Below are 17585 nucleotides of genomic sequence, written 5' to 3' on the forward strand. Positions count from 1 at the left end.
CACTCCAGGGACGTCCATTCTCACCCCTGTGTTCCTAGCCTCAACAATCAGAAAACAAAAAGAAATAAAAGGCATTCAAATCGGCAAAGAAGTCAAACTCTCCCTCTTCACAGATGACATGATATTTTATGTGGAGAACCCAAAAGACTCCACCTCAAGATTGCTAGAACTCATACAGCAATTCAGCAATGTGGCAGGATACAAAATCAATGCCCAGAAATCAGTGGCATTTCTAAACACTAACAATGAGACAGAAGAAAGAGAAATTAAGGAATCAATCCCATTTACAATTGCACTCAAAACCATAAGATACCTAGGAATAAGCCTAGCCAAAGAAGTAAAGGATCTGTATACTAAAAATTATAAAATAATTATGAAAGAAATCGAGGAAGACGCAAGATGGAAAAACATCCCATGCTTCCAATCCATATTGGAAGAATAAATATGGTGGAAATGCCTATGCTACCCAGGGCAATTTACATGTTCCATGCAATTCCTATCAAAATACCATTGATATTTTCACAGAGGTGGAACTAATAATAATAATAATAATAATAATAATAATAGTAAAGTTTGTATGGAACCAGAAAAGACCCCGAATAGCCAGAGGAATGTTGAAAAAGAAAACCAAACTGAGGGCATCACAATGCCGGATTTCAAGCTGTATTACAAAGCTGTGATCATCAAGACGGTGTGGTACTGGCACAAAAACAGACACATAGATCAATGGAACAGAAGAGAGAACCCAGAAATGGACCCTCAACTCTATGGTCAACTAATCTTCAACAAAGCAGGAAAGAATATCCACTGGAAAAAAGGACAGTCTCTTCAATAAACAGTGCTGGGAAAATTGGACAGCCACGTGCAGAAGAATGAAACTAGACCATTCTCTTACACCATACACAAAAATAAACTCTAAATGGATGAAAAGCCTAACTACAACAGGAATCCATCAAAATCTTAGAAGAGAACAGAGGCAGCAACCTCTCCAACTTCAGTCATAGTAACTTTTTGTGAGACAAGTTTGTAAAGGCAAGGGAAACAAAAGCAAAAATGAACTATTGGGACTTCATCAAGATAAAAAGCTTCTGCACAGCAAAGGAAACAGTAAACAAAACTAAAATTCAACTTACTGAATGGGAGAAGATATTTGCAAATGACATATCAGATAAAAGGTTGGTATCCAAAATGTATAAAGAAGTAATCAAGGTCAACACCCAAAGAACAAGCAATCCGGTCATGAAATGGGCATAAGATATGGACAGATGGGATCCCTGGGTGGCGCAGCGGTTTAGCGCCTGCCTTTGGCCCAGGGCACGATCCTGGAGGCCCGGGATCGAGTCCCACGTCGGGCTCCCGGTGCATGGAGCCTGCTTCTCCCTCTGCCTGTGTCTCTGCCTCTCTCTCTCTCTCTCTCTCTCTCTGTGACTATCATAAATAAATAAAAATTTAAAAAAAAAGATATGGACAGATATTTCTCCAAAAAAGACATGGAAATGGCCACCAGATCCATGAATTATGCTCTACATCACTCAGCATCAGGGAAATACAAATAAAAAAAAAATAAGATAACACCTCACATCAATCAGAATGACTAAAATTAACAAGACAGAAAACAATAGTTGTGGGTAAGTATGCAGAGATGGGAACCCTCGTGCACTGTTGGTGGGAGTGCAAGCTGGTACAGCCACTTTGGAGGTTCCTCAAAAAGTTGAAAATAGAGCTACCCTATGACCCAGCAATTGCACAACTGGGTATTTACCCCAAAGATACAAATGTCGTGCTCCATAGGAACACCTGCACCCCAATGTTTATAGCAGCAATGATGGACAAAGCCTAGATGTCCATCAACAGATGAATGGATAATGAAGATATGTTATATATGTACAATGGAATACTCAGACATCAAAAAAATCAAATCTTGCCATTTGCAATGATGTGGATAGAACTACAGGGTATTAGAGTGAAATAAGTCAATCAGAGAAAAACAATTATCATGTGAAATCACTCACTCATATGTGGAATTTAAGTAACAAAACAATCATAGGGGGAGAGAGGAAAAAATAAAACAAGATGAAATCCGAAAAGGAGGCAAACTATAAGATACTCTTAATAGTAGGAAACAATTGAGTATTGATGGAGGGGAGAGGAGTAACTGGGTGGTGGACATTAAGGAGGGCATGTATGTAATGAGCATGGGTGTTATATAAGACTGATGAATCACTGACTTCTTACAATGACTTCTAACACTGAAACTAACAATACACTATATGTTAATTAATTTAACTTAAATTTTAAAATTAAATAAATTTAACATATATACTGGGTTTTTTATTTTTATTTTTTTAATAAATTTATTTTTTATTGGTGTTCAATTTACCAATATACAGAATAACACCCAGTGCTCCTCCCGTCAAGTGCCCCCCTCAGTGCCCGTCACCCATTCACCCCCACCCCCCGCCCTCCTCCCCTTCCACCACCCCTAGTTCGTTTCCCAGAGTTAGGAGTCTTCATGTTCTGTCTCCCTTTCTGATATTTCCCACACATTTCTTCTCCCTTCCCTTATATTCCCTTTCACTATTATTTATATTCTATACTGGGTTTTTTAGACTCAATCCTATTACTATTACACACTTAAAAGATACAGGATAGTATAAACATAACTTTTATGTTCACTAGGAAATAAAAATTAATTTGCCTTGCTTTATTGCAAAATTTGCTTTATTGCTGTGGACTGAACCAAACCTGTGATTATCTATGAGGTTTGTCTGTATAAAGAACTTTACCAGGGGCAGCCCCGGTGGCGCAGTGGTTTAGCGCCACCTGCAGCCCAAGGTGTGATCCTGGAGACCAGGAATCGAGTCCCACATCAGGCTCCTTGCATAGCATGGAGCCTGTTTCTCCCTCTGCCTGTGTCTCTGCATCTCTCTCTCTCTCTCTCATGAATAAATAAATAAATAAATAAATAAATAAATAATAAAAAGAACTTTACCGGAAGAGTCAGCCTATCATCGTTTAAAACTCAAATCCATCATGACTGCTAAATGGAAGATTTTTACTTAATAGGACCAGATCATAAGAAACTTCACATACCTTACAGTTGCTAGGCTATACGAAGTATTTTCTTGAGACCTGGAAGTAGTTGTTCATTCTGTGACATCTGAGGTCCCCCCCCACCACCACCAAATTTCTTCCAAAACCTCAGGGTAAATAAAGCCCCATATCTTAGTTGACTCCCAGGAGGAGTTGTTCCCAGGCTTTGCTGTCTGCATGCTGAAAATACTGATGCTGTGAGATGACTGAGATTGTATCTTAGGTAGGCAGGAATCCTAGTTCTCAGCTCTGAGTTTACTTGGGGGTCCGATGGTTTCTTTTAAAAGTAAGTGGTATAAATAGTGTTGAGTCACTAGTACTAGAAACATGCCAAGAAGTCTACAAAGAAAATTTGGAAATTTTAAAGAGGAAGCATAATTTTACTTAAGATATTACTGGCTAGCTCACAAAAATTGCTCAGAAATGTCAACTAATGTTATGTACCAACAATTGACCTAGGTCAAATCTGACTTTATACTTATTGATATTGGTTAAAGTTATTTTCCATTTTTAAACTTCCCAGGTACGTAAAAATCCATTTTTCAGACAGCCTAATCTGTCAACCTTTAGGGAAGACAGCATGTAAAACTTTATTTAAGAGAGAGGAGTTACAATGGTGGAGAAGTAGGGGGACCCTGGGTTTTCCTTGCCCCTTGAACAAAGCTGTGTTGAGGTCAGATCACTTGGAACACCCAGAAAATAACTCTGAGGATTGGAAGAAAGATTTCCTTGGTGGGAGGGAGACAGTGTGACAGGTGTGAGATATGTAGAAGTGAATTGAGGTGGAGAAAAACGGCCACACCATGGAAGGGATGGGGCCCTTTCCACAGAGAGAAAAGGGAGAGAAAGAGTAGTTGAGACAGTATGGCACTGGGTCCACATAAGGAGGAAACCTGTCTGTACCACCAACTGGTAAGAACTGAGTGTCACAGGGTTTTTGCAAATAGTGTGTAGAGCTCAGACTTTGGAATTTTGGAAGTGTTAAACTTTTGCTGGAACAGAGCTGTGGCTCCTGCACAAAGTGATGCAGGGATCTCCTGAGTTGCATAGTAGAGAACATTCCCCCTCCTGGAATACATTTGGAAGAGGGTATATTGCCCCTCCAAGGACAAAAGACCCCGCAGGTGCCAGCAAACAGCCTTTCATTGGCAGTGGACAGAGGTGTGCGTAGAGGGTGGCTAATCTGGTCAATGCTTTTTGCAGTGCTACAACATACATTCTGTGCATTATGCAGGCATGGGACTGTTTTTCTGGGACAAAGGACACTAGACACAGCATGGCAGGGAAGCTGTTCTCCAGAGAAAGGAGCAAATCTGCAAAGTGGCCAGTCCTTTAAGACTTGGAGTTTTGAATCCAACAACGTGCTAAAGATAAAACACACGAGAGGTGTGGCACCAGGTACACTAACAGCATTCACTTTTCTGGGAGGGCTTCCTGTACAGCAGAGAGGTGTGAGATCCCTGGTCCAGGGACAAGAGTGGGGTGGCACCATTTTCCCCTCCCAACCAACATGGTCCAAATATAGAGAACTACACAGTGTCTCCCCATAGAAGTGGGAGCTCCTTATACCAAACCTCATCCCCCAGTGCCTGGAAAGTGCATATTTACTGGAGCAGGACTAACTCTGAACCAGCAAGTGGGCCTCTCCCTCAGAATACCATCACAGGCAGCAACCTGCATGCACCAAGTCTACTGATCATACAGTGCTTCAAATCATCACCTGCAGTTCTGGTGGGACCAAGCTGTATTTTTTTTTTTTTTTGCTTTGAAATAAGGCTATAGTTTTTTGTTTGTTAGTTTTACATTTCCTTCTCTCTCTCTTTCTAGAGAGAGAATATATATATATATATATATATTACCATATATATAAGGGATCAGATTTCTTTTTCCTTGGAATCAGGCTATTTTTTGATTGTCAGTTTAGGGTTTGTTGTTGTTGTTGTTGTTACTGTTACTGCTGCTGCTGCTGCTGTTCCTTTTCCCTTTCTCTCTCTCTCTCTTGGATCAGGCTTTTTTCCTTCTTTTCTTTTTCCAGGCTTATTTCAACAAATAAAGCACACCTAGTTAAAATTCCAAAAACTCCACAGTGCAAGCAAGGGGAAACTATGCAGAGTATTGACCAGTGAGAAATAACAGCCAAAATGCAACAGCAGAGTGCTTGCAGCATACACCAGAAATTCCTAAAGTACCAGGCCCTGGACAGTGTATGACACCATTCCCCCTTATTAAAAAGTTTGATTGATTTATTTGAGAGAGAGAGAGGAGGGAGAGACAAAAGGAGAGAGAAAATCTTGAGCACACTCCCCACTGGGAGCCCAACGTGTGGCTCAATCCCATGATCTTGAAATCATGATCTGAGCAGAAATCAAGAGTCAGACACTTAACAGACGGAGCCACTCAGATACTCGAACCCCATTTTAATATAGTATTACTCTCAGATGCAGGTAACAAGTTTTCATGACAAGCAAAAGACAGAAATTTAGCCAAAATGACAAGATGGAAGAACTCTCCCCCAAATGAAAGGTCAAGAAGAAATCACAGCCAGGGACTTGCTGAAAACATATATAAGCAACATATCTGAACCAAGAATTCAGATCAACAGTCATGAGACTACTAGCTGGGCTTGAAAAACGTTCATTTCAATAAATTATAGCTGAAAACGTCCTTAATCTGGAAAAGGAAACAGGCATTCAAGTCCAAGAGGCACAGAAAACTCCTCTCAAAACCAATAAAAAGAGATCAACACCATTACATATCATAGTGAAAATTGCAAAATACAAAGATAAAGAGAGGATTCTGTAAGCAGCTAGGGACAAAAGGTCCTTAACTTACAGGGGTAGGAGTTAGATGGTGGAGGGATAGGGGGACCATAAGTTTACCCATCCATTTATTCATCCTTTGAATACAACCAGTTATCAAATCATTCTGAATACCTGATAAATCAGAGGCTTCAGAAAAATGTTGCAAGTCTACAAGTAGAAAAGTGATCACCATTTGGAAGGCAGGAGGTGCAGAGACTTGAATCCAGTGTGATACAGCTGAGGATACAGTGGTGGGGAAGGGGACTGCTTAAGGAGGCTACCACAAAGTATTATAATCAATGGAGCACAAAATCAGAACTTTTAGAAGTCTGCTACAATAGGAGAGATGACTGGCTTAAAGGTGCTCGAGTGGTGAAATCCCAGGTATGGCAGCGTGGTCTCAGGATTCCCTGGGTGCCAGAAAGAAGAGGGTGATGCCTAAGTGCATCACAGTTCTCAAGCATAGGATCATAGAAGCCAGCTGAGAACAGCAAGTCTAGGTGCCTGCTTTCTGCTCCATGTTGCCATAAATTGTGAACTGCTGCACGGTCCCATGACTGTTTTACATGGATGGCTCCAGCAAAAGGCAGAAGCATGGCAAGAACTTCCCCAGAAGGAACAGTGCAGGACTGGCCAGAAGAGTCTCTAAAACTTGGAGTTTTGAACCTCAGTGGCATGCCTGAGATAAAAATGCTCAGACACATGCAGGGTGAACATAGAGTTCTGATGGCAACTGGGGAGACAAGAGTTATTGACTGGTCTTCTGTGAGGGTTCACTGAACAGTGGGCAGTGCAAATTTTCAACTCCAGGGCTAGAAAGCAGGTGCCACTAGATTCATCTCACCTATCAGTGCTGAAAGCCTTCAGGGAGCAAAATATCACTATCTAGTGGTATCTGGAGCTGCCTACACCAAGTCATGCCTCCCTGCAACCTGGAGGTGCACTGCCACCCAAGAATCAGCACAACAGGCCCTTCTCCTAGCAGACCAGCACAAACAACTCACTTCCAGTGAGTTTACTGATCATAGAGGCTTGCAAACATTCAGCTCTAGGGAGAAACAGCATCTAGCATTCTTTGTATTTTTATTCTTTAGTCATTTATTATTATTTCAGTTATTTTCTTATTTCATCCATTTTTTATTCTTTTTTAATTTTTATTTTATATATACTTTATACATTATTACTATTTTGTCTCCTTTCATTGTTCTTTCTTTATATATAGATGTAGATATAGTTTTCTTTCTTATTTTGGGATTCAGTTTTTCTTTTAATTTTTTATTCAAATCCCATTTAATTAACATATACTGTATTATTAGTTTCAGAGGTAGAATTCAGTGGTTCATCAGTTCATACAAAACCCAGTGTTCATTACTTCAAGTGCCCTCCTTAATGCTCATCACCCAATTACACTATCTTGCCACCCACTTCCCCTCCAGCAACCCTTGGTTTGTTTCCTATAGTTAAGATTCTCTTATGGTTTGCCTCCCTTTCTGTCTTCCTATTATTTTATTTTTCTTTCATTTCCACTGTATTCATCTGTTTTGTTCTTAAATTCCACTATGACTGAAAACATATGGTATTTGTCTCTCTCTGACTTATTTCGCTTATCATAATATCCTCTGGTTCCATCATATCCATTGCAAATGGAAAGATTTCATTCTTTTCAATGGCTAAGCAATATTATATCTATCTATCTATCTATCTATCTATCTATCTATCTATCTATATCTTCTTTATGATATCCAGTTTTGTTTAACAAGCATACCAAGACATACCCAAGGATCCAGCTTTTTCTATGTGTGTTTTGTTGTTGTTCTTCTTCTTGTTTTAGTTGTTGTTTTTTTCTCTCCTCTTTTAATTTCTGAACAAACTGAGAATATGGAGAAATTCACCTCAAAAGAAGAAATAGGACGTAGTACTCACTGCCAGGGATTTAATCAATACAGATATAAGTAAGATGTCTGAACAATAATTTAAACAATTGATTATACAGATATTAGCTGGGCTTGGAAAAAAAAGCATAAAAGACACTAGAGAATCCCTTACTATAGAGCTTAGAGAATGAAAATCTAGTCAGGCCAAAATTTAAAATGCTATAATTGAGATGCAGTCTCAAGTGGAGGCCATAAAATGAATGAAGCAGAAGAGTGAATCACTGACATAGAAGATAAAAATATGGAAAATAATGCTGAAAAGAAGAAGGAAAGAAAACTATTAGATCATGAAGGTAGATGTGGGAACTCAGTGAATCCATAAAGCAAAACTATATCCATATTATAGGAGTCCCAGAAAAAATAGAGTGGAGGAAAGAGGGCAGAAATTTTACTTAAACAAATTATATAGCTGAGAACTTACCTAATCTGGAAAAGGAGACAAGCATTTAAGTCCAAAAAGCACAGAGAACTCCCCTAAAAATTAACAACATATAACAGTGAAACTTGGATGCCACAACATATAATAGTGAAACTTGGAAATCACAAAGATAAAGAGAAAATTCAGAAAGAAGGTTAATACAAGAGGTCCTTAACCTACAAGGGTAGACATGTAAGGCTGGTGGCAGGCCAGTCCACAGAGGCCTGGAAGGCCAGAGAAGACTAGCATGATATAGTCAATGTGCTAAATGAGAAATTTATACAGCCAAGAATATTTTATCTAGCAAGTCTGTCATTCAGAATAGGAGAGATAAAGAGTTTCCAGGACAAACAAAAAATAAAGATATTCCTGAACACTAACCCAGCCCTGCAAGAAATATAAAAGGGGACCCTTTGAGCAGAAAGAGACAAAAAGGAGCAAAGACCAAAAGAGAGACAATCTCTAGGAACAATGAATTTACAGGTAATACAATGGCAGTAAATTCATATCTTTTATTAATTACTCTGAATGTAAACGAACTCAATGTCCCAATAAAAAGACAGAGGGTATTAGAATGGATTAAAAAAAAAGGCCCATCAATATGCTGCTTACAAAAGACTCATTTTAGATCCAATAACACCTCCAGATTGAAAGTGAGGGTTGGACAACCATCTACCTTGCTAATGGACATCAAAAGAAAGAATAGCCATCCTTAGACAAACTAGATTTCAAACCAAAGAGTGTAATAAGAAATAAAGAAGGACACTATTTCATAATAAAAGGGACTCTCCAGCAAGAAGATCAAAGAACTATAACTATTTGTGGCCCTAACTTGGGAGCACCCAAATATGTAAACCAACTAATAATAAGATTAAAGAAACACATTGATAATAATACAATAATACTCTGATAATCTTTTAACACCTTACTCATAACAATGGACAGATCTTCCAAACAAACCATCTAAGCAGATCTACAGGGAAACAAAGGCTTTGAATGACACATTAGACCAGAAGGCTTCACAGACATATTCAGTGCATTTCACTCTAAAGCAGCAGAAGCCACATTCTTCTCAAGTGCACATGGAACATTCTTCAGAATAGATCACAACTGGGTTACCTAATCAGGATTCAACTGATACAAAAAGATTGAGATCATACCACACATATTTTCAGACCACAGCACTATGAAACTTGAAGTCAACCATAAGAAAAAATTTGGAAAGACCACAAATATATGGAGGCTAAAGAACATCCTACTAAGGAATTAATGGGTTAACCAAGAAACTAAAGAAGAATTTTTAAAATACATGGAAGCAGATGAGAATGAAAACATAACAGTCCAAAACCTTTGGGAAGCAACAAAGACCATCCTAAGATAGAAGTATGTAGTAATCCTGGTTTTCCTCAAGAAATAAGAAAGGTCTCAAATATACAACCTAATCTTACACTTAAAAGAGGTGAAAAAAGAACAGTAAATAAAACCTAAATCCAGCAGGAGAAGAGAAATAATAAAGATTAGAGCAGAAATCAATGATATAAAAACAAAAAACAATAAGACAAAGCAATGAAACTAGGAGCTGGTTCTTTGAAGGAATTAACAAGATTGATAAACCCCTAGCCAAACTTATCAAAAATAAAAGAGAAAGGACCCAAGTAAAAAATCATGAATAAAAGAATAGAAATCACAACCAACCCTGAAGAAAAAGAAACAATTTTGAGAGAATATTATGAGCAGTTATATACCAACAAATTAACAATCTGGAAGAAATGGACAAATTCCTAGAAACTTACAAACTAGCAAAATTGAAACAGTGCATTTCACCCTAAAAAAAGTATAAAACCTGAACAGACCCATAATCAGCAAATAAATTGAATCAGTACTCAACTATTTCCAAACAAACAAGAGTCCAGGGCCAAATGGCTTCCCACAGGAATTCTACCAAACTTGTAAAGAAGAATTAATACCTATTCTTTTGAAAATATTTTTTAAAATAGAAACGGAAAGAAAAATTCCAAAGTCATTCTCTGAGACCAGCATTACCTTGATCCCAAAACCAAAGAGTCCACCAACATGGAGAATTACAGACCAATATCTCTGATGAACTTAGATGCAAAAATTCTCACCAAGATACAAGTTAATTGGATCCAACATTAAAAGGATTATCCACCACAACCAAGTGGGATTTATTCCTGGGGCCACAGGGGTGGTTCGACATCTATAAATCAATCAATGTGATAACCGACATTAATAAAAGAAAAGATAAAAACCATATAATCTTCTCAATAGATGCAGAAAAAGCATTTGACAAAATACAGCATTCTTTCTTGATAAAAATTTTATGTTGTGTGAATTTCAACCCAATTAAAAAAAACTGATCCTAAATTTTAAAAAGTACTAATTCAAAGTTTTAGAAAACTGCTCTATTAATTGATAGTTCTGATTTTTTTCATTAATATTTTCCAAGCATATTTATATTTAAGCTACATTATTCATTGTCTATACATCTCAAATTGAAATTTGACTTGTAACTACAGTCACAGAAATGCAACATTTCAGAAAGATTAATCTGGGAGTAGCATGCAGAATTAATGAAAAGGAGAGACAGAAATTTCATGTAGCTGATTATTCCAGTTATGGAGATTGGAATGAAGAAATAAAGACTTTGACGATGGTAATGATATAGTCAAGGACCTTGAGAACAAGCCTCTATATACCCAGGGCATTCCCTGCTGGCTGTTACTGCTTTTCTGGCAGAGCAGAGCTGGAACCAAGAAACAAGCCCAGACAAGTTCTATGTGATCTGAGACAGGATGGTCACCAAATCTGACGTTTCTTTGATTTTTCCTCTCATTTTTTTTTCAAGTTTGATCCAAATATTTGAAAAGCATTTACATATAGTAGAGAAATGGTTATGAAATAATACCAAATCAAAACATTGACAGTGATTAGCATTGGGTGATAGAATTATAGGCTATTTCTATTTTCTTCTTTATTTTTTATAAATTTATTTTTTATTGGTGTTCAATTTGCGAACATATAGAATAACACCCAGTGCTCATCCCGTCAAGTGCCCACCTCAGTGCCCATCACCCATTCACCCCCACCCCCCGCCCTCCTCCCCTTCCACCACCCCTAGTTCATTTCCCAGAGTTAGGAGTCTCTCATGTTCTGTCTCCCTTTCTGATATTTTCCTCTCATTTTAATGTTAAAAATCACACCCAAAGGTGGAGAGTTAACATGCAAATGAAACCTACAATTTATGAAGAAGCATGTTCTGTCAACTACAACTGTATGCCCAATTCCTGTATTCCCCACCCCTACATGCTTACACACCACTCCTTTCCCACCTCAGCCCCTTTAAAACTTTCTGTGGCTATTTTTGGAGGAGCGAGTCTGACACCTCTGTCCTGATTATGCCTCACCCCTTACCTGTAGCTGTTGCCCCAATAAAATTTGCCCGTGCCTTTCAACTTTGAGCTCAGCCTTTCTACTGTTGCTGAATCCAAGGTCCCAAGTCTGGGTATTTTAGTATGATGAGTTTTGATGTAAATAATTTATTTTGATGAAAATAATTTTGCAGATGTAATTAAAGTTCCTAGTTAGTTGACTGTAAGTAAAGGAGAATATCTTTGTGGGCGTTACTTAATCAGAGGGAGACCTGTAAAAGACGCTTAGACATTCTCTGACCTAGACTCTTTTTGTTAGTTTTGTATATAAAATTCAATTTGAGGGACGCCTGGGTGGCTCAGTGGTTGAGCGTCTGCCTTCAGCTCAGGGTGTGATCCCAGAGTCCCAGGATAGAGTCCCACATCGAGCTTCCTGCATGGAGCCTGCTTCTCCTCCCTCTGCCTGTGTCTCTGCCTCTCTCTGTGTCTCTCATGAATAAATAAATAAAATATTTAAAATACATAAATAAATAATAAAATAAAATTTGATTAACATATAGTGTATTATTAGTTTCAGAATTAGAGTTTAGTGATTCATCACTTGCATATAACACCCAGGGTCATTACATCAAGTACCCTCCTTAATGCCCATCACCCAGTTACCCCACCACCCACCCACCTCCCCCACAGCAACCCTCAGTTTGTTCCCTATAGTTATGAGTCTCTTGAGGCTTGTCTCTATCTGATTTCATCTTATGTTATTTTCCCTTCCCCTGTGTCTGAACTAGACTCTTAGCATGTAACTCTGCACTTGTTCTCCCTTACTTAGCTGTCACTTCCTTTGCCAATTACCTGTGAACACCAAATTCAGCTTTTGTCTGCTTGTAATCATCTCTTTCTGACAGTATGTGAACAACAGCATTGGCCCATGCCCAAGAATTCCCAGCTAACTTCCCCTCCTGATGGCCTGTCCTACACATTTTGGACTTGTTTAGCTCCAGTCTGAACAATTAGGTAAGCAAATTCCTTGTAATGAATCTTTTAATCTAGGTGTTATATATGCACATATATCTCCTAGTGTTTCTGCCTTTCTGATTTAACTCTGATTGATACATATTTTGATACTAAACATGGCTCCAAAGAAACAGAATCTTAAGATTAAATTCTCTGAATTGTTTTCTGGGTTATCTGGAATTGGTTCTCTGGTTAGATTTTTTAAAAGATTTTATTTATTTATTCATGAGAGACACAGAGAGAGAGAGAGGCAGAGACATAGGCAGAGGGAGAAGCAGACTCCATGCAGGAAGCCTGATGCAGGACTCGATTCCGGATCCCGGGATCATGCCCTGAGCCAAAGGCAACCATTCAACCAGTGAGCCACCCAGGCAATCCACTGGTTAGATTTAAAGGCACTGATAACCCTGATTATGACTCTGTAATCCATAGAATCATGTGGCAGGACAGTTACTCAAATTTCACTGCTGGATATCTATAATTGAATAACATTAGGAGGTGAGTTTCTAGGTGCCCAAGTGCTTGTTAGAATATTTCAATAAAAATAAAGAATAAAATGGAGTTAAATGATTGCTCCTAACTGCACAGAGAAATTGAGGAAAGTAAAGTAAAGAATGAGCCAAAGGGACATCTGTAATAGTCCCCCCCTGAGATAGTTGCGTTGAGAGGCACTGATGATCTTTGTCAGGACTTACACCCCCAAACTGCTCTTTCCATCTAAACCTATATACTAGACTCAAATCTCAGCAGAATTTGATTACAAATGGAGGATGAGGAGAGGAGTCAAGAATGTGTCTTCATTTAAAAAAGAAGAAGAACAAGACCTCATTATATGGCTTTAGCAACTGGATGAAGAGTGGTACCCTTCCATGAGATGGTGATAAAAGTGGCTGAGCAGATTTGGAGCTTGGGAGGCAGAGGTGAAAACAGTTTTAAAGAATGTTTGAGTCCAGTGCCTGCAAGACAGAAATATACAAGAGTAAGTTTGACACAGGTCTGGCCAAGAGAAATAGAAGGAAAGGATGCAAAAATATTTCAATAAGGAAAATGTTTTCTGGATGCAAATTGTCTTTTTTCCAAAGTTTTCCACAATAGACACACCTTATCTGACATTATGGTATTACACACAGCATTCTTTCTGATCAAGGAACTCACTTTAGAACAACAACAAAAACAAAATGTGCCTGTGCTCATAGGTTTAACTGATTCTATCATGTTGCCCATCATCCTAGAGCAGATGCCTTGATAGAATTTACTTAGATTATTTTTAATTCATTTCATCAACATTTTAAACTTTTCAGTGTACAAGTCTTTAACCTCTTTGGTTACATTTACTCCTAAGTATTTTATTCTTTTTGATGCTATTGTGAATGGAATTGTTTTCTTCACTTCCTTTCCAGATCGTTCATTGCAAGCGTATATAAATGCAATTAATTTTTAGATACAGATTTTGTATCTTGCAACCTTGCTAAATTCATTTACTAGTTCTAGTAATTTTTTTAGTGGAGTCTTTAAGATTTTCTACGCACAAGATTATGTCATTTGCTAAGAGAGATGGTTTTTATTTTTTCCTTTCCAATGTGAATTCCTTTTCTTTTTTTCTAATTGTCTTAGGTAGAATTTAAGTACAATGTTGAATAGAAGTGATCTTACAGGGAAAGTATCCAGTCTGTATGGGGATGTCTATAGATGCCTTTCATTGTGTTGAGGAAGTTCACTTCTATTCATAGTTTGTTAAATGTTTTTTATCATGAAAGGTTATTGGGCTTGATCAAATGTTTTTTCTGTATCATTGAGTTGGTTGTGTGATTTTTTGTATTAATCTATCAATAGTGATGTTAGTTGATTTTTGTATGTTTAAATATTTGCATTCCTAGGATAAATCCCATTTATCCCACCCTTCTACTTCCTAGCTCTATGGATTTGACTACTCTAGATAACTCATGAAAGTGGAATCATACAATATTTGTCTTTTTGTGATTGGCTTATTTCATGTAGAATTTTGTCTTCCTGGTTCATCCACATAGCATGTGTCAGAATTCACATTTCTTTTTAAGGATGAATATTATTCCATGGTATATACATACCACATTTTGTTTATCCATCTGTCAATGGATAGTTGGGTTAGTTCCACCTTTTGACTATGGTTAAAAAAAAAAAAAGCTAATATAAACGTGGTTGTACAACTATCCCTTTGAGACGCTGTTTTCGATTATTTTGCATATATGTACAGAAGTGAAATTGCTAGATCATATGATGATTTTATGACTCATTTTTTGAAGAGCCTCCGTATTGTTTTTACAGTGTTTGCACCATTTTACATCCCCACGTATGGTGCACAAGAGTTCCAATTTCTCCACATCCTCACAAAACTTGTTATTTTCTCTTTTTATGGGTTATGGAGTGGGAAGAGCAGGTGGTTATTTTGGTAATGGGTGTAAGGTGTAATTTCATTGTTGCTTTGATTTGCATCTCACTAATGATTAGTGATGTTGAACATCTTTTCCTGTGCATATTATGCATTTGCAGATCTTTTTTTTTGGAGAATATTTATTCAACTCCTTTGCCCATTCCTCAATTGAGGTTTTTTTAATTTTTTGACTTAAATTCAATTTCATTGGGGCATGTGGGTGGCTCAGTTGGTTAAGCCACTGCCTTTGGTTTGGGTCATGACCTCAGGTCCTGGGATAAAGTCCCACACCAGGCTCCCTCCTCAGTGAGGATCTGCTTCTCCCTCTTCCACTGACTTCCCTCACCACCCCCAACTCATACTCTTTCTCACTCTTTGTCTCTAAAATATATAAATAAAATATTTTCTTTTTCTAAGATTTCATTTATTTATTCATGACAGACACACACACACACAGAGAGAGGCAGAGACACAGGCAGAGGGAGAAGCAGGCTCCATGCCGGGAGCCCGATGTGGGACTCCATCTCGGGTCTCCAGGATCACACCCTGGGCCAAAGGTGGTGCTAAACCGCTGAGCCACCGAGGCTGCCCATTATAAATAAAATATTTTCTAGAAGTTAATTCAATTTAATTAACATATACTGTATTGTTAGTTTCAGAGGTAGAATTTAGTGATTCACCAGTTGCATAACACCAAATGTTCATTACTTCAAGTGTTCTCCTTTTTTTCCCCCCCCAGGTGCTGGAATATGTTATTCTCTGAAGTTCTACATAATATTTAAATTCCGGGAAAAAAAGGACAAGCCATGTAATATTTTTTTTTCCCCAGAGTCTTGCTGTCAGCTGTGGAAGTATGTCAGAACCTCTACAAAAACCCAAATCATCTCGAATCAGGGTTCATCATCCCAACACGTCCCTGCACCTTTGCTGATTTAATGACACTCCCCTGAGGTCCAATACGGGGACTGCAGATTCCCCGCTGCAGTACTCAGTGGCTTGAAACAACAACAATAAAATATTTGTTATGTTTCTGAGGACGCAATCTCCTGGGCAGGGCTGGGGTGGGGCAAGGATTGTCTCTGCCTCCCCCTGCTTTAGGCTTCAGCCTTTGGAAGCTGGGGCAGGATGCATCTGAAGGCTCGTCCACGTGCCCGACATCTGGGCTGGGGAGACACAAGGCATAGCGGCCTCTACGCGGTCTCTGCAGCACGGTGCCTTCGCAGTGCCTGGTTTCTCAGGTAGTGGCCCAGGGCTCCCAGGATACGTGTCCCAAGAGAGACAGCAGAAAGCCAGCCACGGAAGTCACAGAGTATCACTTCCCTGCATTTCCTTCATCATGAGCAGGTCACTGAGGTCTCATATTCACGGAGAAGGAAACTAAACTTCACCCCCAGTGGGACAAGTGTCCAAGGATGTGCGGGTAATTTTTAAACCATCCCTTTTCTTTTGTATCTGCCAGATTCTTATATACTCCCTCAAGTGTTCTCCTTAAAGCTCCTCGCCTAGTTACACCACACTCCACCCACTATCCCTCCAGCAACCTTGTTTGTTTCCTATATTTAGGAATCTCTTATGGTTTGTTACCATCTCTATTTCATCTTATTTTATTTTTTCGTCCTTTTCTCTATGTTTATCTGTTTTGTTTCTTAAATTCCCCATATGCTCACCACAAAGAAAGAACAGGAGAGAGCACACTCTGCCAGGGATTTAATCAATTTGGATATAAATAGGATGACTGAACTAGAATTTAAAACAATGATTAGGGCAGCCCCGGGTGGCTCAGCGGTTTAGCACCGCTTTCAGCCCAGGGCATGATCCTAGAGACCTGGGATCGAGTCCCATGTCAGGCTCCCTGCATAGAGCCTGCTTCTCCCTCTGCCTGTGTCTCTGCCTCTCTCTCTCCTCTATGTGTATTGTCATGAATAAATAAATAAAAATCTTAAAAAAATAAAACAATGATTATAAAGATACTAGTGGGGCTTGAAAAAGCATAGAAGACATTAGAGAATCCCTTATTATAGAAATAAAAGAACAACTACTGTATCATGAACGGAGACTTCAAGAAATGAGCAATTCCATAAATTGAAATAACAACCAGATATAGGGCTCCCAGAAGATGAAGGGAGGCGGGGCAGAAGAGTTATTTGAACAAATCATAGCTAAGAACTTCCCCAATCTGGGGAAGGAAACAGGCATTCAAGTCCAGGAGGCATAGAGAACCCCCCAACCAATAAAAATAGGACATCTCAATATACAATGGTGAAGCTTCCAAATTTCAGAGATGAAGAGAAAATCCTGGAAGCCACTCAGGACAAGAAGTCTTTACCTACAAGAGTAGACACATAAGGCTGGCAGCAGACCTTTCCACAGAGAGCTGGCAGGACAGAAAGTGCTGGCATGATATATTTAACATGCTAAATGGGGAAAATGTGCTGCCAAGAATACTTTACCCAGCAAGGCTGTCATTCAGAATAGAAGGAGAGAAAGGTTATTTCCAAGATAAACAAAAACTAAAGGAGTTTGTGA

General features: G+C 38.7%; 1 protein-coding gene across 3 annotated transcripts in view; it reads left to right on the forward strand.

The window, feature by feature from the left end:
• Positions 1-16043, forward strand: part of TUBGCP5 (tubulin gamma complex associated protein 5) — a 96464-nt gene extending 80421 nt beyond the window's left edge. For 2 of the 3 annotated variants that reach the window (XM_038532554.1, XM_038532556.1), the window contains exon 23: positions 15799-16041. In XM_038532554.1, the coding sequence (XP_038388482.1) occupies positions 15799-15995 (197 nt within the window). In that variant the 3' untranslated portion in view covers positions 15996-16041. Of the gene's footprint in view, positions 1-15798 lie in introns of all 3 variants that reach the window. The other variant, XM_038532555.1, reaches the window with a different exon arrangement.
• Positions 16044-17585: the final 1542 nt, after the last annotated feature.

This window comes from Canis lupus, chromosome 3 (assembly GCF_011100685.1).
Source record: "Canis lupus familiaris isolate Mischka breed German Shepherd chromosome 3, alternate assembly UU_Cfam_GSD_1.0, whole genome shotgun sequence".
Classification (NCBI taxonomy): domain Eukaryota; kingdom Metazoa; phylum Chordata; class Mammalia; order Carnivora; family Canidae; genus Canis; species Canis lupus.